The sequence below is a fragment of the Cenococcum geophilum genome (genome assembly GCF_001692895.1).
Source record: "Cenococcum geophilum 1.58 unplaced genomic scaffold K441scaffold_50, whole genome shotgun sequence".
NCBI classification, from domain to species: Eukaryota; Fungi; Ascomycota; class Dothideomycetes; order Gloniales; family Gloniaceae; genus Cenococcum; species Cenococcum geophilum.
The window spans coordinates 42,829-70,269 of NW_027137608.1; the positions used below are offsets into that span (position 1 = coordinate 42,829).

A 27,441-nucleotide genomic window follows, 5' to 3' on the forward strand; every position below is an offset into this window, starting at 1 on the left:
GTCTGGCTGGCGACGGTCGTCTGGTTCTGGCGACGGTCGTCTGGCTCTGGCAACGGTCGTCTGGTTCTGGCGACGGTCGTCTGGCTCTGGCAACGGTCGTCTGGTTCTGGTAACGGTCGTCTGGCTGGCGACGGTCGTCTGGTTCTGGCGACGGTCGTCTGGTTCTGGTAACGGTCGTCTGGTTCTGGCGACAGTCGTCTGGTTCTGGTAACGGTCGTCTGGCTGGCGACGGTCGTCTGGTTCTGGCGACGATCGTCCTGGCTCTGGCAACGGTCGTCTGGTTCTGGCGACGGTCGTCTGGCTGGCGATGGTCGTCTGGTTCTGGTAACGGTCATCTGGTTGACGAACGGTCGTCTAGTTCTAGCACGGTCCTCTGCTGGCTGCCGTTCTGGTGCCCTCCCTAGGTAGGGAGGATATAAAGAGGAAGGAAGGGTAAAAATAAGGTGGCTACATAGGGTAGAGGCACGTGTAGAGGCTATCGGGAATATAGCGGGGACCCGATGCAGAGCTTCGTGTAGAGCCTCTGTACGTAGAGCTTCGCGCAGAGCCTCGTGCAGAGCCTCTGTACGCAGAGCTTCTCCGCAGAGCCTCGTGCAGAGCCTCTGTACGCAGAGCTTCGCGCAGACCCCTCGCGTAGACCCTCGCGCAGACCCTCCGCGCAGAGCTTCGGTGCAGGAGCTTCGCGCAGAGCCTCGTGCAGAGCTTCGTGCAGAGCTTTGTGCAGAGCTCTGTACGCAGAGCTTCGTGTAGAGCTCCGTATAGAGCCTTATGCGAAGCTTCGTGCAGAGCTTTATGCAGAGCCTCTATGCGCAGAGCTTCGTGCAGAGCCTCTATACGCAGAGCTTCGTGTAGAGCTTTGTGTAGAGCCTCTATGCGCAGAGCTTTATACAGAGCCTCTGTACGCAAAGCTTTGTGTAGAGCCTCGTGTAGAGCCTCCAAGTAATAAGACTATAAGATTGTATGAGATTGTATAAGATTATATAAGATTATATATAATAGTTAAATATATAGTATATAACTTTACCTTAATTGCACGTTAAGAAATATACAGTTAGCTTTTAAAGTTGTTAAGTAGGTTAACTGTATATCGAGTTAGTTAAATTATATATTAAGTAGGTTAACTGCGTATTAAGTTAGTTAAATTGTATATTAAGTAGGTTAACTGCGTGTTAAGTTAGTTAAATTATATATTAAGTAGGTTAACTGCGTGTTAAGTTAGTTAAATTGCATATTAAGTAGGTTAACTGCGTATTAAGTTAGTTAAATTGCATATTAAGTAGGTTAACTGCGTGTTAAGTTAGTTAATTGCGTGTCAAGTTAGTTAAATTGTATATTAATTACGCGAAACGCGAAAACCAAAGTCTACTTAAATCTCATCCTGCGAATATTTTCCCAATAGATAGATATACGGCTAATAGACTTATCTAAAGCGCAGTATAAGAGAAGTAGAAGGGCTAGGGTATAAAAGGCGTTTAAGGAGCGGTAGAAAAGGGAATAGGAAAAGTATTAGAGTACGCTTACCTACTATATAATGGCCTAGGCCGAGCTATAGAATAAGGAAGTCTTTAAACGCCACGCGAGGCTTATAAAGGTAGAGAGTATAATTAATACGCTACTTAGAACCGAGTATATAGGGCTTAATAGATACCTCTATTACTAAAAAGTACTAAGGCACCCAACTCCGGCCTACCTATGCGGCTATAGCCAATAATTAATAATGCACGTAGTGGTGTTCTGCCCTAGGTACGCTGCTAGCCGGGCGGAAATATATTACTATACTGGAATATCCTTATATAAAGAGCTTCTAACTAAGCTAAAGGCTGCCAAGGTAGTTGCGGACTGGTTTATATAGATAAACCTTTTACTACACCTTTTATTTGCTAGAGAGCTGGCTAGAATAAAGAGAGGAGGCTAGGAAGTGCATTAAGAGGCGGAGGATAAATACTATAGGGATGGTAGAATATAGTAGAATTTTGCAGATAGCAACCTAGTAGAAGTTGGCAGAACTTTAGCAACCTAGTAGAATTTGGCAGAACTTATTAACCTAGCAGAATTTGGTAGAATTTAACAACCTAATAGAAGTTAGTAGAATTTTAGCAACCTAATAGAATTTAGCAGAGTTTTAGCAACCTAATAGAATTTGGTAGAATCTCGGCAACCTAGTAGAATCTAATAACCTAACAGAAGTTGGCAGAACCTTAGCAACCTAGTAGAATTTAACAGAATTTAGTAACCGGGCAGAATTTGGTAGAGGTTAATATCCTAATAAAACTTAATAAAACTTGGCAAGGTATAGAGCTGCGTACGTTAACGCAGATGCAAATAAAGGAACCTTTTACACTACTACTAGCCTTATGGGCCACCGGCCTACGCTCTACCTAGATAACCGGAGTAGCTAGGAATGGAACCTAGGCCCTAGCTATATACCCCACCGGATAGACCTAGGAGTACGCATTAAAATGGCTTTTCTATAGCGCCTCAAAGAGATATTTACTTGTGCTTGGTAGTTACTAATTAGAAGAGAGGCTATATAGGCCGTATAACAAGAGAAGGAGAGGTTTTATCCGGCCCTAGTGGTACGGTTCCCCTCTTATATATGTATATATATATACCCATATAGACCCGCTACATAGACCCTAACGGGAGCCGCAATAGCGTAATTGAATATTATAATATAATATAGTAAAAATAAAAACAAACCTTATATAGTATATTATAATACTAAAGCTAGCGTATAGAGATATAAAGCTACTAGTTTATAAAGTAGACATATAAAGGGTAAGAAGAAAATAAATAGTAAGTTCTAAAGATTATTAGTTATAAGGATATTAAGAATAAAATATAATATAAAGTAAAGTAGATAGGCTATAATAAGACTACCTAGAAACTATTATAGAACTTAAAAAAATAGGTTAGGTAATATTAAGAAGGAGCTAAAAATAAAGAAATTAGTTAAAGATAATAGATAAGCTAGAGTATTTAAGGGATCTACTATTAGTGTACTAGTTATTTCCGCCTTTTTTTAATTAGAATCCTTTTTAGCCTTTTTAGCCTTAAGTTCCGCTAAACCTTACTTAGTAAGATATAATTCCTTTAAACTTACTTTTTTGTGAACCTTTAAAAAACAAGTTAATTAAATATAAGTATTTAGTTAGGCCTTTAAAGTATAAAATACTTTATTAAAGCGCTATTAAACTTTAATAAGGGCTCGTAATAGTTTACTTTTTAGTTTTTTAACCACTTCTAATATATAAGACCTTATACTAAATTAGATAAGAAATAAGATAATTATAGAGAATTATAAAACGTATATACTTAGCGTTAAAGACGGATTAAATATTATAGGATAATTAAATATTTGCTTGCGTATACTTAACGTATAAAGAAGGTTAGTAACTAGATAAAGCCGCGATTATAATATATACTAACTTTTTCTTTATATATTAAAAATAAGACAGTATAACTTTACCTATTAACTATAAAGCTTTTAAGTAATATATATAAGCAGCTACGGGAGCTAGCCCTCTTAAAACGCTCTTAATGCTTTATATATAAGGTTAATAGTAATGCTCTACCACTTATTATGTTTATTAAGTGCTATCTTTATAACTTAGTAAAAAGAAATAACAAGACTCCTCCGCTTTTAGATACTAAATAGTAAAAGGCCCTGCAGGTCATGCAGCTTGCATGATAATAATCTCTAAAATACCATCCAAATTAGCCACAACAATAAATACGTCTTGCCCAATCCTGACCACTCTCATTCTCGAACCATCTTTTGACCCCGTTGTAAGCTTACAAACCTCTTCTCCCTCCTTTTCTAATGTGTGATCTGACCCATACCAAATCAAATGCTCTTTTACTCTAGCCCGGCGCATGGCCTCCTTTTCAATTGTGAGCAAGCTGTGATCTAAAAACATACAAGTAGTTAAAACATGTGGCAGCGCCACCTCGTGGCGGGGCAAAGTGCCGACACCGCTGGATTTCGAGTTATGAGTTTGGGAAGGAAAGAACTGGTTCTGGGGTTTTTTGATAATGCACCCCGGGAATTCGTTGTAGGGAATAATGCAGCTGATGCTAGCTTGTTCGTACTAGCGAGTCGTTAGTCTAGGGCGGTTCGGAAATAGAATGCCGTTGGGTCAAGAAAGAAAGTCGGCGCGCGTAATATGGAACCAAAGGATAAGAAAATCTCAAGGCATTTTTAGCCTAGCTAAAGCAATTGCAATACGTCCACGTGATATGCGAGGTGAATTCTTGTTGGCTTACCGAAGAGTATCGACCCACAGAGATAGGACGTGGAGAGATTGCGCCGCTTTGAGTTTGCCAAGTGTAAAGGTGACCTAGTCCTTGACTATGAGCCCAAGCATAGAGGAGGGTTCCTGCGTCATTAAAAGCCGCATGGGTAAACGCCTGGCCATGTTCAGCACTTAAGACGATCTCGTATTTCCTTGACCCGAGCGAGCGAGACCTATTGTAATATGATTAGCAAGAGTAATCAGGGTTATCGAAAATAGGCGGCATACCATAACGTCGTAAACAAGATCGTGTCGTTGCACACAAATGCGGCGGCGCCATGTTGGGATAGCGCGATATTCTTGAGAGATACGAGTTGCTCGGGTCCGGGTGGTTCTAGTGTGCCTTCAGCATCGCGCATGTCTCGAAGATAAACCTACATCCCGTTAGTGATTCGTATTCATGTCTGCTCGTCAAATTGTTTGAGCAAATTCACCATGTGTCTTCCACGTGCTAAGGATTGGCCCCATGCAACAATATAGTAACCTTCCGCAGTGACAGCTTGCCAACTTTTCCCTTCAGGAAGTGACAGATTCGGAAGCTCAACGTATGACTTTTCCTCAAGCTTAATACTAAAGACGTGAATTCTTGACCCGATCAAGTACGCCACGAGCTTTCCGTCACATGCCAGCGAAACATCAGTGATTATTCCCGTAGACCGGAGAAATGCATTCACAACCTTTTTCTTTTTCTTAGTAGTCTGGGTCTTTAGGGAAATAATTATAGACGGTAGAGGCTTCCTAGATATGTCGTTTCTAATTACAATGCCATGTCCAGTTGCAGAATTCGGGACTTCCGAGAAGGGTCTAACACGATGCGGTTCTTCAGGCACAGAGCCATATAGGAAAGACTTTTCGGGATTTTCATCAGCTATGGAAGGTGTAGACGCTTCAGAATTTATTTGAATATAAGAAGCTTGTGGGGCTGAAAACGGTTGTGGTCGAGGTGGATTCCAGGACATGTCGTATGATGGAAGTTCGTATATGGAGTCCTGTCCGAGAGAAGGGCTCCACGGAGGTGAATGTAGAGCCGAAGGCGAGAAATGTAAGTCTATTTTAGGCAAGCTTTGTGGAGGATCTCCATTCTGGTTTCTGGAATCTCCACCAAAAGTGAGGGCGGGAACGATAACTATGGGCGTCGAATCAACCGTTGGAGGTTTCATTGATGTTAGCAGCGAAACTGATTCTGTACCTGCGGTAGGCGTTGATAAAGGGGGATCATCTATCCAGGGCACATTCGAATATATTCTTGTTGAATGGGCTACAGGTTTTTCCAACTTCTCTGGGACGCATGATTGCATTTGAGGTTCTTGGAGCCATTTCGGTAGCGACGAAGTGATGGAGCCTTCCAAATCTTCATTTTTTTTAAATGGACAGTCCGTAATTTTGCTGTCTCGTCTAGAAGCTACCAGGTGAGTGTATATATGGCTGGTCATCTCCAAAACCCTGTTCGCGTCGGGCCTACGTTCAGCGTCGATGATTAAGATGTCTAGAATTGTTGCGGCACAACAGCCTAGCCATTCAGCAGGCCGATCAAACCTCCTGGGTAAACGCTGAAGCCATTCTACAATCCATGGTCGAACTTGATACTGCTCGGGTGAATCTGGAGCTGAGGGAGAGCCCGCGGTTTTGTCGAGGTAGAAGTAGTCATCGCTCAAATTCCCCTTACGAACGATTTGGAATTCTTTAACGAGCTTGTCTCTGCCAAGCTCAAACGCGAGTACGTCGCTGAAGATGCAGCCAAAAGACCATACATCGCTCTTACGAGCGATTTCTTTCTGATCAGGAGAGAGATGAGATAGCTGGTCCCAGGAGGGTTTGCGTATCGTGACTTCGGGGGCCTGATATGTCCCTTTCGCGCGTCTTAATCTGGTTTTGGTAGTAATTTGGGAGTAGTAGTCGCCAATAGAGACATATTTGGAGTCTTGCTTCTGAGTGTCTTCTTTAAATACTGAAATCCCAAAATCTGAAAGCATCCATCGACCGACAGGGGAGTCCTTGGCATTCTCCACGAGGATATTACTGGGCTTTAGGTCCATGTGGGCACAGAAAATTCTGCTGTGACTCTGTTCCATAGAAATACCACTGTGAAGCCACGCAAGTGCATGGGCTACCAAGTACAATTGATGGAAAAGGGCAGTCGTTAAGTCCCCGCCTTTCGGGGCGGGAAATCGGTCTTCAAAATTGTATAGTCTCTTTCCGTCATCGCTGGTGCCACAGTGGAGAAACAATTCTAGATCCAGATGATCAGTTAAAGGGAGGAGAATGTAGTGTTTGGATCCGTGAGTAATAGTAGCTAAATGTTTCATGATATTCCTGTGTTCGGTAAGGCTTTCTTTCAGGATCTTGAGATTTTTTATTTCAGTTTTGAAGTCCTGACTGACTTCCAGCTTCTTACAAGCAACAATCTTGGCCTGGGAGACTGTTAGTGAAGGCCTTTATATCACCAGTAGTAGCTTACCTCTGGCCAGATCGTACCGTCTTCTTGCTTCAGGTAGCCGGCAGAAATGCTGACCCGAGTAACAGTGCCATATCCACCAATACAAACCTTCTTTTCCACAGTTTCGAAGGGCAGTGGCCTTCGTTCGTCCAAGACAAGTGTCTCTTGTGTAGAGGATACTCTAATAACCTCAGGAATAAACCGGAACTGCTCCTTGTAGAATGAGTGCCGGCTGGCGGCTTCTTCTAAAAAGTCCAACTGATGCTTATAAAAAGGTAGGTCTGAATCCCGAAGAGTAGGAATAGGCGTATTATGGTTGAAGAAGGAATGGAAGTCTAGAAGACCGCTGTGTGCGCCAGTGTAGACCAAAATGGATAAAATCTTGATAAAGTTTGCTCGAATTGCTTGGAACTTCGCGGAGCTGTATTGTTCCAGGTGTAGGATAGTTGCAATGGACTCGTCGGACCAGGCAGACTCAATATCTTTGTCACAGATGAACGCCTTTGAAGGATCGCCTGATCCTTTCATGCGCTCGTTTATTTTATTGAATATTTTGTCAATAACTTCCCTCTTCTCTATCTGCTCAGAGTAGTGTTGATCTCCGGAAGCTTGTGGCTGACCCACTACATTCGAGCTGCTCATGCTTACGGTCATACCGGCGAAGGCACTGGCCCAGGAAGCCGTATGCGAAGACCAATCACGCGTACGAGAAGGGGGCACTCAATGACGACGATAAGGAAGCTCCCATCAATCCCCGGATTGAGAAGAGCAAGGGTCTCCTAGGCTTTGCGGTTGTGAAAGGAACCATGAGGCTTGAGAAAATGGGTACTGTGGAGGATGATAAGGCCGAAGGCGGAGACAAGGACGTGGGAGATTGTGGCGGCGCGACTGGGCAACAGAGGAGCCGGCTTTTATTGCGCGTTTCTATTTTCTCCTTAACAAATCCTCATAAAATCCTCATAAGCACCTCCACGGGAAATATTGGCCCAAGGGTGTTAACTTAAGCTCTTTCACAACCTGCCATGCTGTTCATGCTCATCATTTCCAAGTTTCTGCTCTGTTAGAAACGACAGCAGGTAACTGGGCGCACGGTCGGGAAGAAACAACCACGTGGCTTAGCTAAGTGTGGACTAAGTGAAACTTCCGCTTATCATATTAAAGTTAAGCTCGGACCCCTAAAACTCGGCTACTCCCTAGATCCTTATTAAATTTAGGCTATTAAGTGGTATCTATTCCTATATTAGATTACCACTTCTTTAAAACCTATAGCTATATTAAATCCTTAATATAACTTTAATATAATCTATTTCGTCTATCCCTTAACCCGTCGATTTGGGTCCGAGCTTATCGATAAGCGCCAGCCAATTAGATTTACTAGATTCGATAGTCGTACTCAGATATTTAAAGCCTTTGGATATTGCTTATTTCTCATACAAAATCTCTATACAAGCTTATTCTTTAGAGTTGAGTCGCTTAATATGAGGCTACTGGCGGGCGTCGTTCCCGCATGATTGCGGGGCATAATGGCGGTGTAATTAATGGTTGAATTCTATAGTCTTAATTCTGGTGTTCGCGCACAGACCACGTACTCTACGGACGGGTTAAGGGATAAGCTCTTCTTCTATCTTAGAAATATAATAAATAGTAGAAACTATGTTAATGAAAGCTTACATATACCTTTAGAGACGTTAGATTTAAAGTATAAAATCGTTATAATAGTACGGTGGGAGTTAAATTGTAAACAAAGTGAGGTTATATCGGAGCTAGAATATCACCACTACAAGGGGGCTACCTGAGCGGGCTGCCGGCACACTCCCTGCAAGTTTGTGGCAATATAGTAATCTCTACGAAAATAGTGTGGATACGACTAAAATGCCACAAAACTTGCAGGGAGCGGGCGGCAGCCCGCTCAGGTAGCCCCCTTGTAGCCGAGGTTTTAGCGCCTTGGCTAACACCAGCGGAGCTTTCGGCAACACTCTCCGAAGTGTATGCTCCGGTAATCGAGGGTTCATGTGAACAGGCTAAGGCGGCCATAATTACCCATTTTCTCCATTTCAACAATCACACTCGAGCTTAATATATTGATCAGACAAACTCGGCTAAGCTTGACTGCTCAAGTGTTATGAGTCACGTCGCTTAATGTTTAGGTCCCTCATTAGTTAGCGATTACGTCTCATTCACGTATTAGGGGTTGTGCTATTCTAGCTTGCGTCACATTAAGGCGATGATTGGTCTGATTCTTCATAGTGATGTGCCTTGCAAAAGCCAACGCAATACCCCGCGTCCGGGAGATTGTCTTTAGCATTTGCCTACAACACTCGACTACACTCTTAAAGCACTAGCCTCTCAAAAGAGTAAACCTTACGATATAGTAAGAACCGAGATCTACTCTCCCACTACCCTTATCTACTCTGGGCTTCTCCCATTGTCCCACTGACAGTTCACTTCTAGCTTCGGCATATTATGCATTCCTACGCCCTTCTCTTAACGGCTCTCACCCTCACCCATTTCACCTATGCCGGTCCTGCTGCCTACGGCATCCGCCAAGCCGGTTGTGCTGCTGTCGTTATGGCATGCTACTCTGCAGCTGGGTTCACCTGGGGCGCTACACTCGGTGTCTCCGCGCCCGCTTCGATCTTAGCTTGCAATGCAGCATTTGGAACTTGTCAGGGTGCATGCGCTGTTGCTTTCATAGCGCCAACTCCTTGAGCTTTGGCATTCCTTGAGCTTTGGCTTTTAGGACGCAAGGAACTTAAAAGGCAGAGAGTAGAATCTGTGACGGCATTTCCGAAAGTTTTTATAAAACCTGGGAGAAGCGGCTTTTATTGTGGGCAAGGAAATCAGTGGACTTAGGAATACGAAGATTGGCATAATGGAATCAGATTGATAATCTTTTTGGAGTAGTTACGAAGCAATTAAGTTACAGATTTAGTTTCTCACGTATCGCGAGTCACTTCTAATTTCAGACACTGCTACGGACAAGTCTAACATGCGTTATCGGACACAGGGTAGAAGAAGCAGAGTGTATGTATTTGTAAAGAGTTAGAGCCAACTATGGTGGAGAACTCTATTGCAGTATTTACCAATTTATGTCAGCTACGACGAGGCTAAATGGCATGCCCATATTATACATTATTCTGGCTACTTATATACTCTTATTTGGGCAGTCAAAATCGGACTCTGCACCTGTACGAGGTGACTTGGCCTACGAACCTACTGATCTTCGGATTGAGCAGAGCCAATGCAGAGACGTCGCACAGCGTGCGGGTGGGAGCTAGTGGTTATCGAGACGTTGCGGGCAGCAGTAAAAAGTTTTTATACGGGATAGTGAGATCTTTAAACTACTACTAACGGCACCCCTTTATAGCAAATAGCTACTACGCTTTTATCCTAAGCCCACTTATATATAATTCTTATAGATAGAAGTTAGATTTAATATCCTCTAACCCCTAATTAAAAGTATTAACGAGCCCTTATAATTAATAAATAAACGAACGAGTAAATATATCCCTTTCTATACTTAAGGTTATACGCGCCTACGGAATATAATAGATTACTTGTTAGGACGCCAAGGCCCTAAGGGTATGTAGCAACGTAACAACAGCAGCGGGATGCAAGGAGTATCTAGTTCTTAATAAAGTAGAACTGTAGAACTAAATTCTACTGTTCTCTAATGCGGGGCGACTACGTTTTATAGGCGCCTCGCCTACGCCTCACCTGCGCTAAGCCGGTTACGGCTAGTGCGTCTCTATAGCCTAACAATTGCCCCCCCTTCTTAAGCGGCTGTCCTTAGCCGACGCTATTATACAATAGGAGCGCTATTATTGTCCTTTACTAAATAAAAAGTGTGTAATAAAATTTAAGTAAATTAAATAATATATAAATAGGATAATAGAATAATAAGATAATAGAACGTTAGGGCCTTAATAAAATCTATAAAGGTAAGAGTTCCCACTAAGGTAGGACACCAGATTTCCCTTCCTATTTAATTTTAATTTATTTAGCCTACAACTTGCCTTTTTCCTAACTTCTAATCAATTATAAATTGTAAGCGTAGTACCGCTAGTTCGCCTACTAGTAAACCTTCCGTAAGTATTCTTTATATTAGCTTATAGCTATTGCTAACCCTACTAGGCGCCGTTAAAGCTCCTACGCTACTTATAAGCTACTCCCCTAACCTTACTAGAACTAATCTACCTCTACTATACTAAGCGTATAGCCACCGCTAGGTAGGCTACCTACGGTAAGTAGGCTAACTATAATTGCGGGTACTGCTAATAACTAAATAAGTTATACTAAGCAGTAAGTTTAAGTGCGTTAGTTTAGGTTCTAATAGCTAATAAACTAAGTCCCTAAGGCCTTTTATAGCCGCCTAAATAAGCTACTTACCCTTATTAATAGGGCTAAGCGCTAGCAGGTTGCTAGCGAAAATACGGCTAACCTTAACGCTCGCGTTACTGCTGCCTAGAAGTCCTTTATAAAGGATATTAAGGCCTTAGTACGCACTAGCGCTAAGCACGGTCTTTATTAGCGCCTAAAGGGCGAAGACTTTTTCCTACTCTAAGTATAGGAATTATAGGCCATCCGTTATATCCTTAAAGGAATTCTTAATATAATGCGCGCTTTAGTACATATTATAGCGCAGGTATTTCGCTGTTATAGCGGATACTAATAGTACCTATAGGCTAATATGCCTCCTATTATAAGGGATAAGGAGGAGAATAAGGGTAAGGAGGATAAGGAGAAGAGAGAGGAGGATAAGAAGGAAGAAAAGGAGGAAGAGAAAGGAGGGGAAAAGAGGGAGGATTTATTAGAGCTGTAGAGTATCTGTATTTCTATTAGCGTACTACTATTACTCTGCTGTTATTCCATTATCGCCCTACTAATAGGGCGTAACCCCAGTTATAATTAAAAGTTTTTTATTTTCCTACCTATTTCCTTTTCTATTTACCCCTTAGGGTAAAGTAACTATTATATATCTCCTTTGCGTCCTTATTAATGTCCTCTACTAAGACCTATTTATTATACTCTTCTAGCTAGCCTTTTTACTTAACTAGGTACTATAGGGTCTATTCACGTCCCTTCCTTCTATATACTTCTTCTACCTTATATTAGTCCTCTTAGTCTTTTTAATCGTCTAGCTTAATAGGCCCTAGTAAAGGATCTCTAGTAATACCCTTATATTATTTATATACATCGGGAAAATATTCGCAGGATGAGATTTAAGTAGACTTTGGTTTTCGCGTTTCGCGTAATTGACATGCAATTTGACCAACTCGACACGCAATTAACCAACTTGACACGCAATTGACCAATTTGACACATCTAAAAGTCAAATAACACGCAGTTAACCTATTTAACAACTTTAAAAGCTAACTATATATTCCTTAACACGCAGTTGACCTACTTAATAGCTAACTGTATATTTCTTGACACGCAGTTAACCTATTTAACAACTTTAAAAGCTAACTGTATATTCCTTGACATGCAATTAAGGTAAAGTTATATGCTAATTACGCAAATGAATTTTTACACAGTTTTATTACTTAGAGGCTCTGCACAAGGCTCTACACGAAGCTCTACACGAAGCTCTACACGAAGCTCTACACGAAGCTCTACGTACAGAGGCTCTGCACGAGGCTCTGCGCGAAGCTCTGCGTACGGAGGCTCTGCACGAAGCTCTGCACGAAGCTCTCTGCACGAAGCTCTGCACGAAGCTCTGCACGAAGCTCTGCACGAAGCTCTGCGTACGGAGGCTCTGCACGAAGCTCTGCACGAAGCTCTACGTACAGAGGCTCTGGCACGAGGCTCTGCGCGAGGCTCTGCGTACGGAGGCTCTGCACGAAGCTCTGCACGAAGCTCTGCACGAGGCTCTGCGCGAAGCTCTGCGTACGAGGCTCTACACGAAGCCCTGCACGAGGCTCTGCGCGAAGCTCTGGCATAACGGAGGCTCGTACTACGACAGCTTCTACACGAAGCTCTATACGAAGCTCTATAGCGAAGGCTCTAACCGTACAGAGGCTCTGCACAAAGGCTCTGCGCGAAGCTCTGGCGTACGGAGCGTCTACACGAACGCTTCTGCATCGGGTCCCCGCTATATTCCCGATAGCGTCTACACGTGTCTCTGCCTATGTAGCCCGCCTTATTTTTTTTACCCTTCCTTCCTTCCTTACATCCTCCCTACCTAGGGAGGCACTAGAACGGCAGCCAGCAGAGGACCGTTGCTAGAACTAGATGACTATCGCTAGAACTAAACACCGTCGCCAGAACCAGACGGACCGTTACTAGAACCAGACGACCGTCGCCAGAGCCAGACGACCGTCGCCAGAACCAGACGACCCGTCGTTAGAGCCAGACGACTATCGCCAGAGCCAGACAACTGTCGCTAGAACCAGACGACCGTCGCCAGAACCAGACGACCGTTACCAGAACCAGACGACCGTCGCCAGAGCCAGACGACCCGTCGCTAGAGCCAGACGACCGTCGCTAGAGCCAGACGACCGTCGCCAGAACCAGACGACCGTCTCCAGAGTCAGACGACTGTCGCTAAAACCAGACGAACCGTCGCCAGAGCCAGACGAACCGTCGCCAGAACCAGACGGACCGTTACCAGAGCCAGACGACCGTTACCAGAACCAGACGAACGGTCGCCAGAACCAGACGACTGTCGCCAGAGCTAGACGACCGTCGCTAGAACCAGACGACTGTCGCCAGAGCCAGACGACAACGACTAGCCAGCGAACACTATAAACGATTCGATCGATTGATCGAATTAAGGTAGCATAGACAGGTAGGCACAAACAGGGAGATGCTGACGGGTAGGCAGATGTAGACAGGTAGGCAGATACAGACAGGTAAGCAGATGCAGATAGGTAAGCAGATGCAGATAGGTAGGCAGATGCTGACGGGTAGGCAGATATAGACAGGTAGGCAGATGCAACAGGTAGGCGATGTAGATAGGTAGGCAATGTAGACAGGTAGGCAATGCAGACAGGTAGGCGATGCAAGCAGGTAGGTAGATAGGCAGGTAGGTAAGTTAATAGGTAGATAGGTAGAAGAGAACCATCGCTATATTATATTAAATTATCTAAAATAATATTTATTTATTTTGCTAGCCTTATAAATAGCTTTAAAATAGCTTTATTTATTTAAATATGCTATTAGTATAAAAGAGGTAAATATAATTATGGTTGCCAAATGCGCAGATTGCTGGCAGGTTGCGCGCAGGTTGCGCGCAGGCTGCGCGCAGGCTGCGTGTCAAAAAAACACGACATAGGCTAGTCGGTCGAGTTGCCAAATGACCTCAACTGCGCGCCAATTGCGTCAACCACCAGCCATTGAGGCCATTGAAAGGGTACCATATTTTGCCGATGTAGCTCTAGTAAGCTAATATAAAACACTAAGTAGATATAGTTAGTATACTTACTTTTTAACTAGTTTAGTTATACTAAAAGGTCTAATAAAGCGTGCTATAAGTTTCTTACTTAGCCTTTTTAGTTTAAGGTTCTTAGTTAATAGTAAAACTAAATCCCCTACTTTATATACCTATAGTTAGTAATAATAATTATAGTATTTTACTTATACCTCGGCGGCGCCTTTCTAGCGCTTTGCTAGCGCTTCGCGTTTAAAGAATATTCTTTTAATCCTTTTAGAGGCGGCTAAAATAGAACTACTATCGTCCACCTAGACCTTATATTTTAGATATAGGTAAAACCTATAGTAGGTATAAAACGGGCTTATACCTATCGTGCTATATTTAGCATTATTATAGGCGAATTTGGCTAGTAATAAAAGGCCTACCTAGTTACTTTACTTTTTATTATAGAATATACAGAGGTAATACTCTAGGGTTTAGTTCTAGCGTTCTATTTACCCGTCTATTTATAGGTAAAAGGCTATACTTAGCCTACATTATATTTTTATAGTAAAGTATAGCTCCGACTAGAACTTACTAGTAAAGATACTACCGCAATTAAATATAATCCCCCTAGGGGCTCTAAAACGGCGTATTACTTCGTTAAGGAAGAGATCTATAAGTTTAGTTATAGTAATAGTTTTTACTATAGGCAGATATAAGGCCATCTTAGTATAGCGGTCGACTATTATATATATTGCGTTATATACCTTATCGCCTTATTTACTAGGCGGTAGGCCTATAATAAAGTCTATTATAATCTCCTGTTACGGCTGTTCCGGGTAAGGTAGCGCTTAGAGCTCGCTATAAGGGCGATATTAAGGCGTATGTATACGTTAGTATAAATTATAGGTAGAGATATAGTTTATAACGTCCGTATTTATACTAGGCCAGTAGTACTTATATAAAAAAAGATTTAGAGTCTTTTTTTTACCGAAGTAGCTAGCTAGGGTATTATTATAGTGGATCTGTAGAAGCTCTATATAAACTATAGGGTTTAGGGGTATATATAACCTCCCGCGGTAATAAAGTAGTCTAGTGAAATTAAACTGCCACACTAGCTTTAAGCGGGCGCGTTAACGGCGTCTTGCAGTATCTATGTTATCGCTGCGCTTTTATAGCATAAAGTTATCTTTAGTCTGAAGTCCTTTAATAAGCTTAACAACTGTTTCCGTACTAGACTTATAAGCACTCTTTTAAGTACTAGCTTCTCTAACTTAGGTCCTTATTATATGCTGCTTAACGGCATATATATAGGTTACCCAGTTAAACTATAATACTATATAGCCTAGGCGTACCGCCGTCAAGTCGCTAGCTTATAGCTATAAAAATAACACCTTTATAGAAGGCTCGTTTTCTTATATACCTAATAGGACTTTTACCTTAGGTTAGTAGCCCTATATTCCCAAAGTCCTTTAAAGCAGTAGTAGCATAGTGTCTTCTTTTGGCGGACCCCCTGCGCCTAGGGGTCGCCTTAACGGCGCGTCTATAGGGTTTGTTTTTCCCGCCCTATATTTAATTACAAAGTTATAGGCAGCTAATACTATAGCCCATCTAGCTTACCGTCTATTAAGGGCTTTTACTTTTATAAAACCCTTTAGATTATTATAATCTATAAGCACTTCTAGGCGGCTTAATAGCCCCTTAATATAGTGTCTTTAATACTTAAAAGCCTCTATAATAGCTAGTAGCTCCTAATTATAGGTTTTATAATTACGCTCTACTAGCGAAAGCTTCCTAAACTAAAAGGCTATTAGATACTAAAGGCCGTCCTTAAACAGCTATAATATAATAGCTGCTAGGCCTTATATTAAGGCATTAGTCTCTAACTAGGTTAGTAAGCCTGGCGTATAGTATTGTAAAAGCGGCGCTATTATAAAGACGTTATAGAGCCGGCGTATTGCCTACTCTACCTCTTCTAGCTAACTAAAAGGTTTAGCTTTACGGCCGTTCTTTACTCCCTTAAGGAGATTAGTAATAGGNTTNNCAATAGNANAGTACTTATAGATAAACTNGNAATAGAAGTTAGCAAANCCTAAAAANACCTAGACATCCCTATAGNATTAAGGGCTCTCCTACTTAGTAATAGCTTCTACCCAGCTAGGATCTATTACTACGCCTTTAGGACTAATAATATATCCTAGGAACTTAACCTCTTATACGCCAAGCCTGCACTTCTTAAGGTTTATATATAGTTAATATTACTATAACCTATATAGCACTTTTAGTATATAGCGCTAGTGTTCCTTTAGATTTTTAGAGAAAATTAGAATATTATTAAGGTAGACTATATAGAAAACGTTTACTAGTCCTAATAAGGCCCGATTAATATAGCCCTGAAAGGTCAATAGTCTATTAGTTAGCCTAAAAGGCAAAACTAAATATTTAAAGTGGCCGTAACGCGTATAGAACGCCGTCTTTTACTTATTACCCTAATAGATACAAAGGCGGTAGTACGTATTTATTAGGTCTAACTTAGTAAAGATCTTAAACCCTACTAAGCGGTTTAAGGTCTTACTAATTAGTGGTAATATAAGATAATTTTTAATCGTTACCTTATTAAGGCCTCTATAGTCTATATAGAGCCGCAGCTTTCTATTCTTTTTAGGTATAAATAGGATAGGTGCCCTTATAGGACTAGTACTTAGTTAAATCTAGCCTTTAGCTAAGGCGTTATCTAAGTACTCCCTTAGTACCTCTAGCTCCTTAACTAAGAGGTTATAAAATAGTCTATATAGGACCTCCTATCCCTCTTCTAGGTTAATAGCATAGTCGCCCTAGTAGTGTTGGGGTAGCTTTTCTGCTTCCTTATATAAGAAGATATTACTAGCTTCTTTTAACTATAGGGAAAAAACCGGCAAGCTGCCGTTGTTTTATTTGCTAGGTATTAATCTAGTAATTACTAGGGCGAAGACCCTAGATTCCCTCTAGAGAGTCTCCGCAAAACCCTTAGGGGTTTATAGTAACAGGGACGAGCCATCTAGCTTTTATCGCCACGCCTTTACCTCGCAGTTAATAAGAAGTCGGGCCTTCTTTAACCCCGGCATACCTAGGGTAATAGTAGGGGATATATTAGTCATTCTATAGCAGATAAGGGTTACTTCCCTAATCCTACTCTAGCTATTTTTTATTTTTAATAGTACCTTATAGGCTTTATAGTAATATACCTAAGTTTTATTTAACTAGGAGTAGGTAAGCAATTCTACGTTTAGTGTTTTAAAGTTATACTCTATTACAAATTACTAATTAATTATATTTACTTTAGCGCTAAGATTAAGTATTACTAAGGTCTCCTTCTAAGTCTACTTAAATAGGACTTCTCTTAAGATAGTAATAGCTTCCTTATAATCTAGTAGTAGCTTACGCCCTATAAGTATAAGGGGCTCTAAGGGCGCCTACCTTTTCCTAGCGTAGAGATAGCGTTTACGCTACTTAGCGGCGGCTAGTACTATTATAGCTCTAGGCACTATCGCCACCAATATCCTAGCTTACCACAATTTTTGTAGTTCCCCTTAGGTTAGGTTAAACCCCTAATAGTACTACTTCGCCCCACTATTATATTGCTGGCGGTGGTTTTAGAGTCTACTTTCCCTAAGTTACCTAATAGAGTGGTCTTTATATTTAAGTTTACGGCGCGCCTATTACCTCTAGCCTATATGGCGCTCGCGCTCTTCTAGTTTTCCTTTAATAGGGCAGCTAGAGAAACTAGCTAATTTTAAGTTTATAGAAACTCCTAATAGTTAATAACTGTAAGCTATAGCTTTAGCCGTAGCTTCGCGAACAGGTGTATTATTAAATGCTTTATATTATAGGGAGGATTAATTTATACTTCTAAGGAGGTCAGATAAGCAGTAAACTTATTTATAGGTTAATCGGTTCGCTATATTGCCCTTATATATATTAGGGCTATATAGAGTTCTTAATTAATAGAACTTTTAATCTAGTTAAGTAGGAATTCTATTAGCTTCTCTTAGGTAAACTATATATCTAGGTAATTATCTTTATATTATAGCTAAAGGGTTCGGTTAGTCCCCTTTATATATTATATAGTAAACGCAACTTTAGTATCCTTATCCGCGAAAGCGTTAAGCTCTAGGTAGAACGCTAGCTTTAAGCTATTGCGGAAGTCTTAGTGCTCTTATATACTCTTACCATAATACGGAGCAATCTTCTCTATTTTAATGGCCCGTTTTAATAAAGCGCCTATTATATTAGTAGCCTTCCACTTAAGAGTTAAATACCTTAAGCTACCCTCTAAGTACTCTAATAGGATGCTCTAAGGTAGTAAATTTGGGTTAGAAACGGGAGTTAACGTTACCTTACTACGTTAACGCTATCTTAGCATTTTTACCTCTTCCCTAAGCAACTATAGTTTTTCTTACTCTAGGAGTTATAGCTTCTCGTTCTTTAGCCGTTATATTTTTTCCTATATAGTATCCTCGCTTATAGCTTCTAGTTCTATCTAGGACGTAGGTTTACTCGCATTATCCTAGGGCTAATCCCCAGACTTAGTACTACGCACTACGCTAACGTTACGCCCGCGTCTCGCTATTAGGTTAATAAACTATAATACAGTTAATAAATATAGATCGTCTTTTTAATAGAGGGCTATTGCTACGTGGTTGCAGCCTTAGTAGACTACTATATTACTAGACTACTACCCCTAAAAAGGGATAAAAATTTAGAATTGTTAGGACACTAAGGCCCTAAGGGTATATAGTAACGTAATAACAGCAGCGGGATGCAAGGAGTATCTGGTTCTTGATAAAGTAGAACTATAAAACTAAATTCTACTGTTCTCTAATACGGGGCGACTATGTTTTATAGGCGCCTCGCCTACGCCTCGCCTACGCTAAGCCGGTTACGGCCAGTGCGTCTCTATAGCCTAATATTACTTGCTATTAATTAATAAATAATAATATATCCTCGTTTAACGTCTAATATGGTCCCCATTAAGGTCTATATAGATTAATGCCGTTATATAGGTATAAAAAACGTCTGGGGGAATATAAGAGGTAATATAGTATATGCCCCTATAGGTAATACCTATACTACATTAACGGGGAGGGGGGATATCGTTAGGTCGCTACTCTGAGACTTCTATAAGGGAGTGTCCTAATTGCCTATATTGCCCTATCTGCCGTTTATACCATATTTCCGCATTTTTATAGATTTCCGTAAGATTACTATATATATGCTTGCTATTTTTTTAATCTATTATATTATACTATGCATAATACTACGCATGCAGCCTCTAGGCTATAGCGCTATAGTTCTATATATATAAATCCTTTCTAGGCAGCTTAATATATACTAGTAGCTATATTCCAGTAGTTTATAACCCTTTAAAATAGGTATTTACCGCTTTCTAATAAAATACTAGGTTACTAATAACTATTAAGTAGTAAAAAACTGTAGAAAAATAGTAAAAAAGAAATCCTAACGCCTATCCCTATCCCTTCTATAATTTTATTTCTGTTCTTTTACTTTCTATTATCTATCTACTAGAAGTTTAGTAGGAGTTGCGTCCTTCTAGAGATCCTACTAGTGTGTCCAACAGTCAGCTTAGCTGCGATCTTGAGAAAAATAGCTGACTGACTGCGTCAATTGGATCTCTCGCTGTCCGCTAACTGTTGAATAACGTACGCTGACTATGAAGCTGCCAGCTAGCTGTCCCAATTAGGAAAGTAGTATAGACTTTATAGTATTTTATTGCGGATTTTAGTAGTACCTCTTTATATATAAATATTAATATTACTTAATTAAAACTTGACCCTAATTTACCTAATATAGTATTTAAATATAGCTAAATTTAAATATAGCTAAATTTATCCTATATACCTATAAAAGCTTTTAAAAAAATGCGTAAAATAGTTGGTATGAAAGGCTCTAAAGGCTCTATTTCTCTATTAGATTTAATTAAATATAATGCTTTATTAAATATATCTTACTAAGCTAGCCTTTCTACCTCTATAGTTAGCTTATAGCTAATAAGATTAATATTTAAACTTATTAACTAGGGTATAGTTAAAGCTCTACTAGAGTTAATATAGTGAATTAAACCACTTAATAAAAAGCCTTTAATTAACCGCTACTTCTAATATTAATCTACTTTAATTATATCGGCTAATAGTCTACTATACTTATTAATAATAATTCTTTTATCTTAATTAAAGGCTTAGTTATATATATAGAGTTTATTACTAGTATAGAGAATATATTAAAAGCAATTTTAGTAAGTATTAGATAAAGAATTTAACTAATTTTAAGCTACTAGTTAAGAGGATTAGAAATAATAATATTCCGCTTATTACTATTATTAAAATTAATCTTAATAGACTTAAAGCCTATATTATAGTAGCGGTTAAGCTTACTAGTAAGCTTAATACGCTTTTAATCATACTTTAAGGAAGTAAAACTCCTATCTATAGCTAAGAATTGTATATTTATTACTTAAATTATTATTAGATTTATAAGGAACCTTTTTACATTATTGCTTAACTAGTTCCTTATCTTTCTTATTTACTTATTAATATAGCTATTAAATAAAGTCTCTATATACCGCTTGGCGTACTTCTATTACTAGGGTTACTATTTTTACTTAATAAAAGTAGGCGCGTCTAAAAAATAGATAAAGGATTACTATAGCAAAATAGTAAGGGCTCTTAGCCTTTATTTTATTAAGATTTTTATTAAGATTTTTAATAGCTATATTAACGCCTAATTTAAAGAAGATATTATTGTATAATTATAGCACGTGGTACACCAAACGCGTAGTTACGCGTTTGGTGCACTAACTACTTAAGTGCTGACTAATTAAGGGGAGGCGCGTCAGTATATAGACCACGTAGTCTACCTTAATAGAATTAACAGTTACTACCATCCCAAAGAGCATACGATACTATACGTATTTCATGCCCCGGGATATAACTCAATTATATTATTAAGTTAATACAAACACTGATTAGTAAGCGCGTACAGATTAGCAATTACTTAATACCTCCCCCAAGCGATACACGACAGCGACCACCTGTTTAGACTCCTAGTACGACCTACTAGAAGGTCGGAAGTTGGGGATTACGGACCTATCACCAACTCTGTATACTTATTTAAGTCTTAGTATAGTTTACTAGAAGTTTATAAACGCGAATACAGACCTTTACGGAACCCCCTACTCTTAACCCCCTTAAACCTTAAACCTCTTCGGACCTTACGGAAACCTCTTACCCTTCTATAAACCGTTACGGACCCGTTAATCGCCTTTACGGACCACTATAAGACCTCTTAAACTGTTACGGACCTGCTAATTAATTTTACGGACCGTTATAAGACCTCCTCCACCCGCTATAAGCTACTACTACCCACTACAGCTTATATAGATATACTACGCTATATAATATGGCAGATATAACCAAGTAAATCAGTAAAGGTCAAAAGAAGTAGAGTTAGGGAGTTGACCTTACGTCTACGGACGGCGTTAATAACTATATTAATTTTAAAATCCTTAAATACGGACACTATAAGCTTCTAAACGACGACCTATGGGAGCAATATAAGGAAGACTTTGCGGACTTTACGGAAGCTATTCTTAAGGCTTACAACCCTACTGCTATCCGTAACCTACGAACCCTTTTATATCACTAAGGTGTATAGGTTAAAAAGGACAAATAAGTTACGGTTATACGGTCTTTATATAACATAATATAGGAGGAGGACCAAATAGAATGGACTAAAGAGGAAATTCTAAACCAGGTTAAAGCCACTAATAAACTCTTTACTTCTCCTAAACTTAATGGCATTACTAGCCTTATACCTAACCTAATTAACTAAATTCGTCCTATAAACCTAAGCGATTTTGGAATTAATTTTACGGACTAAAGTATACCTAGCACTAAAGTTACGGACCGCAATACCCCTGTAACCTAAATTACGGACTAAACCCCTTTTATTATTTAAGTTATAGATCTATAAGCCACCTAAGTAAAGACCTATAGTAAGGAGCTAGCTAACTTAGCTAAGCTCTATACTGATAAATCTAAGTATAGCGGTAAAAACGATAACTTTAACTTTAAACTAACTATCTTTACGGACCTCTGTTAGAAGGCCGATATCCCTAAATAGGAGTTTAGCTAAGCCTACTCTACTATACTACGCGGCCTAGCACTTAACCACTACTACACCAACCTTAAAAATAACCCCCTTAGTGTTCCCTTTAATAAGCTATATAAAGCCACATATAACTACTTTAAAGGACCGGAATATAAGCGTAATATCCTTACCCAATAGAATGCGACCAAGTTACGGACCGTAATAGATAAGAATACTAAAAAATTAACTATAGAGTGCCTGTAAATCCTTATTAAAGACCTCCGCCACCTATAGTATGGTCTTAATATTAAGCTTTAAATAGACAACTTTCTATATAATAAACTTATTACGGCTTACTAGGAAATAGAACCCTATAAATACGCCTATTACAGCCCACAGATACCGTAGCTGGCCTTATTAACGATTTACGGTCCTTTATCGCAATATATGAAGCCTTAAACCCGCTAGGTAGTACTTAAGCCTTTATTACAAACCTACAAAACCTATAAACTGACTTAGATGCCTACTTTACGGACCGCCGCTACCGCTAGCAGTACCCGTACCGACTAAGTCCTACCCGCAACCCCCGCAGCAACTCCCGTACAAAAGTATACCCCTATAGACAAACCAGCCAGAAGTGTTTTATGTACGGTAAGGAAGGATATTAGTCTATAAGGTATACCTAGGAAGAACATAATAAGTCTAAAAAGAAATTTGATAATCGGATTAACTAGTTTATCTTAGACTATAAAGGAAAGGAGGTAGAGGAGTCTCTTAAAGAGTTAATAGAAGCCCTTATAATTAACTTTAACTCAAACACTTAGGAATAGGAGACCTTAGAGACGTTCCTAACTACTTTTAGACCTTTTACGGACGGCTAAGCCTTTAATATTACAACCGTATTAGCCAACCGCTCCTTTATACACTTAATTGCACCCGAAAACTAGCCTATAAGTATACCCGTTAGACCTATTACGGACGTTACGGACTACGAACAGGACCCATTTGCATATATTACCACTAAACGCTACACCCCCAAAGAATTCTACGGCGTTATAATTAATATAGGTGCCTCTAAGAAGTCTACTATAGGTTACGGATAATACCTTATATATAAGACTATTATAAATAATAATACGGACATTAATACTATATAAACTAGGGCCATAAATATCTAATTTAGCATTAGCTCAACCGCATTAATTAGATTAGTTAAAGTTAAGACCCTAATTAGCCTAGTTAACTTCTATATAGTAAAAGCGGACACCCCCTTCCTACTCTGCCTTACGGATATAGATAGGCTATAAGTTTACTATAACAATATTACGGATACCCTAATTGGCCCTATAACTGCCCTAAGAAGTAAGAATATTACCCTACTAATTATATAACGATTCGGACACCCGTTCCTTATATAGGGAGAGACCTTACGGACCTATATTTAGGAATCTTTCGACTATAACCCGTGCTACCTCACTAGTACGGAAATCCACCGCCTATACTGCCGTTTCGGCCACTTATTAGCCGAAAAGCTGTATAGAGTCCTCAAACGTTCTAGACATAACAACGTTAATAGGAAGGCAATTAACCACCTAACTAAATACTGCTCCTTCTACTGGAAATACGGACGCTCCCCAGGCTAATTTAAGTTCACTCTTTATAAGGATCTTAATTTTAACCACTTAGTGTACGTAAATATTATGTATATTAACGGCAGCCTAGTATTATATATAATTAATAAGGCAACCCGCTATTAAGCCGCCTGTTAGTTATAAAATATATCCATAAAATATACCTAGGATATTTTACGGACCTGCTGGATTAATATATATGTTGGACCCCCTAAGTATATTACCCACGACGCCGGTAGGAACTTTATCAGTAAGGAATTCCAATAGTATACTATAGCCATGGCTATTTTAACAAAAGCCATTCTAGTTAAGACGTACTAGTCCATTAGGCTTATTAAGCGAGCCTACCTAGCTTTATAGAGAGCTTACTAAATCATTATAGACGAGTGTAAGGACATTTAAAAGAAACTAGCTTTATAGATGGCCGTAAAAGCCGTTAATAACACCGCTAACCCTAATAGACTAGTACCCACCCTCTTGGTTTACGGAGCTTACCTAAAGATAAGCAACCTAGGCCCTTCTACCCCGTCTATTATAGAACAAGCAGCTATAATATAGAAGGCAATAGCCGAAATAGTTAAATTACGGGCTAAATAAGCTGTTATATCAGCAAAATATTCATGCCTCCTGACAGTACTAACAGCTTTTAACAGCTCCTGTTAGGGCTGTCAGGAGCTTTAGAAGACACTTACACTCGGCATCCTATTAGGAACCTATTAAGATGTCGCCCAGACTACTAGAATCTCTAGGACCTTTAGGATCTCTAGGACCTCTAGGACCTCTAGGACCACTAGGACCTCTAGGACCTCTAGGACTACTAGGACCTCTAGGACTACTAGGACCACTAGGACTTCTAGGACAACTAGGACAACTAGGACAATAAGAAAAATAAAATTCTAGATTTAAAAATTAAGTATATTAGTAAAATACTAGTTTTTCTACTACTCTGAAATTATAAAAATACTTAAGTAGATATAGTACTTTAATATTTATAGTTGGCTGGAAAAAGTAAAAGCTAGCGTAACTATTTAATAATATTAAAAACTTTAATAATTCTCTATACTGAAATAAGTTAAGTCTATATGTATAAGAGGCCTGGCCTAACTGCTAAAGTAATATAAATATCGTTTTAGAATTGCATACGCTAGTACGAGTATAAAAAGCTTAGGTTTAGACCTGGTAATGCTATATAACGCTATAGGCTTTAGAAATCCTCCTCACTGCTTTACTAAAAAATAACCCCACTATGGCCTTTTATAAACTATATAAACTTCTAAAATGCCTTATTATTATATATATACTAATACTTACTAGCGTCGCTATTATACCAGCCAGCTCCATTATCTGGTAAACCTAAGGTATTCTTAAAATTATCCTATATAAATTTGGAGTGGATAGGTACTCGTACCCGCACTTTTTTCTGGCCTATTATAATTAAGTAGAAATCTAATATTTCTTCTTCGCCACCCTACACACTCGCAATTTCCTAGACGGTTATTTATATAAATACTTATAATTAGTATATAACTGTAGGAAGAAGCTTAGGATTAAAGAAACCAAATGCTATACCGGGTTATTCCCCTTTAAAGTACTACCTTTAATTAGTCTAGGTCTAGGTAAGCTAGAAGAGTAAGGCTGTATTAACGAGGTGGAGTAATCCGAATTAGCATCGCCGTACTGTATTTAAATGGCAGCCTTTAAGCTTTCGGTGCTCTCGTTATTTAGATCCTTAAATAAATTGTCTAAGACATTGTTGTATGGATTCCGCTATAGTTTGGTGTTGCAGAACTATTTGTTTTCGTTGTTATAGAGTTATGCCCTTGTCTTCGCATCTTTAAATATACAAAACTTAATTGCGACCCGGTGGTGTAGTGCCGTAGCGTCCTATGTTGCAAGTAGCTCCCTATAGATTGCTTTATCCTTATTAGTAGTAAGATATAAAATATAGTAAATTTGTCCCACCTCGAACCTCCTCGCTACTAATATACTTAATAGTCTCGTGGTGGCCGGATAGGTACTCCTGGATACCGTGCCTTAAACTAACCGTGATAAAGTATACTGTTGCGCCAGCGAGCTCGTTAAAATATTTGGCGGAAGACCAGTGTTAGGCTATTCCTATTAAACCATTTGCCTAGAATATATCCGCGTAGGCAGCGACGATTGCTTTGTAGTAAAATTGTCTCTTACCGGCCTGTTAATATTAGTAAAGTAGTATAGTTTCTATTTGTAATTAGGTGATATATAAAAGGGGGCTACTTATAGAAGGTAATAGAAAGTGGTAGGGTTTGTGGTAAAAAGAAGCAGAATTGTTATATAAAAGTAGGTGAATTCGTGAGATGGAAAATGGAAGAAATTTAATACAAAAGGTGGTTGAATTTAGGGGGTGGAAAACGGTGGATCTCTAGCGTAGAGAAATATTAGGTATAGTAATAGAAGGGCTTATTTAAGAAGCATATACCTTTTTAGCCAGTTCGTATATAAAAGAGTGGTCTTTTAGTAACCTCTTTACCTTTTTACTATTGTTACCGAAGCCTAGGCCATATACTTCCCTAATAATAGCCTAGAACTTGCGGTTTGCTTTAATTCTAAAGTCTCCTAACCTATCCTTTATCTACGCGTATTTAGTTAGTATAACTCCCTAGCATATTAATATACTCTAAAAGTACCTTATACGCGCTAACTTAATTAGGTTTATAATCTACTTATTTTTATTCCTCCCTTAATAGACTGGCTTGGGTTATAGTTTATAATTTAATAATTAGCGTCTCTAACGTAGAAGGAAATCGATCCACTTAGGGATTAACTTATAGGTTTGAGGATCCGCTATTACCCGTGTATATTTTCGCAAGAAATATACTTGTCGCTCGGTTAAGAATGGCTTTATAGGCATTCTTAACCTTCTGGTTTATGCGGTATCCGTAATAGTCTTATATAAAGCGCGCTCCGAGATAATATTATGTTTATACTTATATACGCTTCCTTTTCTAGTTAGTTTTATTTATATTAGATTCTGCTAATCTGTTATAGGGAAGTGAGTTAAAACCACTATTAATATTATAGATGAGTGCGGTATCCGGTAATTTAGGGCTTAATTAATGGGGGCGTAAGGCTGAAGCAGGTGTTATGCGAGGTAGTTACTTAGGTTAAGTGCTTCTGTATATAATGCCTCTTTTAGGTAAGCTAGGTGGCTTAAGGTAGTGCTATCTATATTTAATATTGCGTAGCATTCCGGGTAAGCTTAGTATATTAGACCTTAGTCCGCTTCTATTGCGACGAAGAGAAATAGGCTGCTAATTAAACCGCTTATTAGCACATAATTAGTAATTTAGACGAGCCCTATATATATAATTTTAAAGGTATACTATTTATAAGACTTAGCTTAGCGTCTGTAGCCGGTTTATTGGTTAAATTAGATATAGTATAGTTTAAGAATAAAGTAACAGAGGATGTATTCTTAGTTGTATTATTAGGCAAGTGCCTCTTACGGGTGCCTGGTATTAGTATTAACGTATCACTCTCATCTTATAAGGTATCTTGGGTATTGGCATTGGTATATTATATGTTAGCCGTATATAT

At 39.4% G+C, this 27,441-nt stretch overlaps 2 protein-coding genes across 2 annotated transcripts; one reads left to right on the plus strand and one right to left on the minus strand.

Annotated features, from left to right (window-relative positions):
- Positions 1 to 3,568: 3,568 nt before the first annotated feature.
- Positions 3,569 to 7,555, minus strand: K441DRAFT_699368 (kinase-like protein). The gene is made up of 5 exons (XM_067653147.1): positions 6,754 to 7,555; positions 4,730 to 6,706; positions 4,524 to 4,669; positions 4,267 to 4,468; positions 3,569 to 4,091 (listed from the first exon to the last, which is right to left on the minus strand). The coding sequence occupies exons 1-5, from the start codon at positions 7,384 to 7,386 to the stop codon at positions 3,675 to 3,677; spliced, it is 3,375 nt and encodes a 1,124-aa protein (XP_067499547.1). The 5' UTR covers positions 7,387 to 7,555; the 3' UTR covers positions 3,569 to 3,674.
- A 1,300-nt stretch (positions 7,556 to 8,855) lies between these two features.
- K441DRAFT_666685 (uncharacterized protein) lies at positions 8,856 to 9,839 on the plus strand. The gene is made up of 2 exons (XM_067649699.1): positions 8,856 to 9,103; positions 9,184 to 9,839. The coding sequence occupies exon 2, from the start codon at positions 9,196 to 9,198 to the stop codon at positions 9,439 to 9,441; it is 246 nt and encodes an 81-aa protein (XP_067499548.1). The 5' UTR covers positions 8,856 to 9,103; positions 9,184 to 9,195; the 3' UTR covers positions 9,442 to 9,839.
- The last annotated feature ends 17,602 nt before the right edge of the window (positions 9,840 to 27,441 follow it).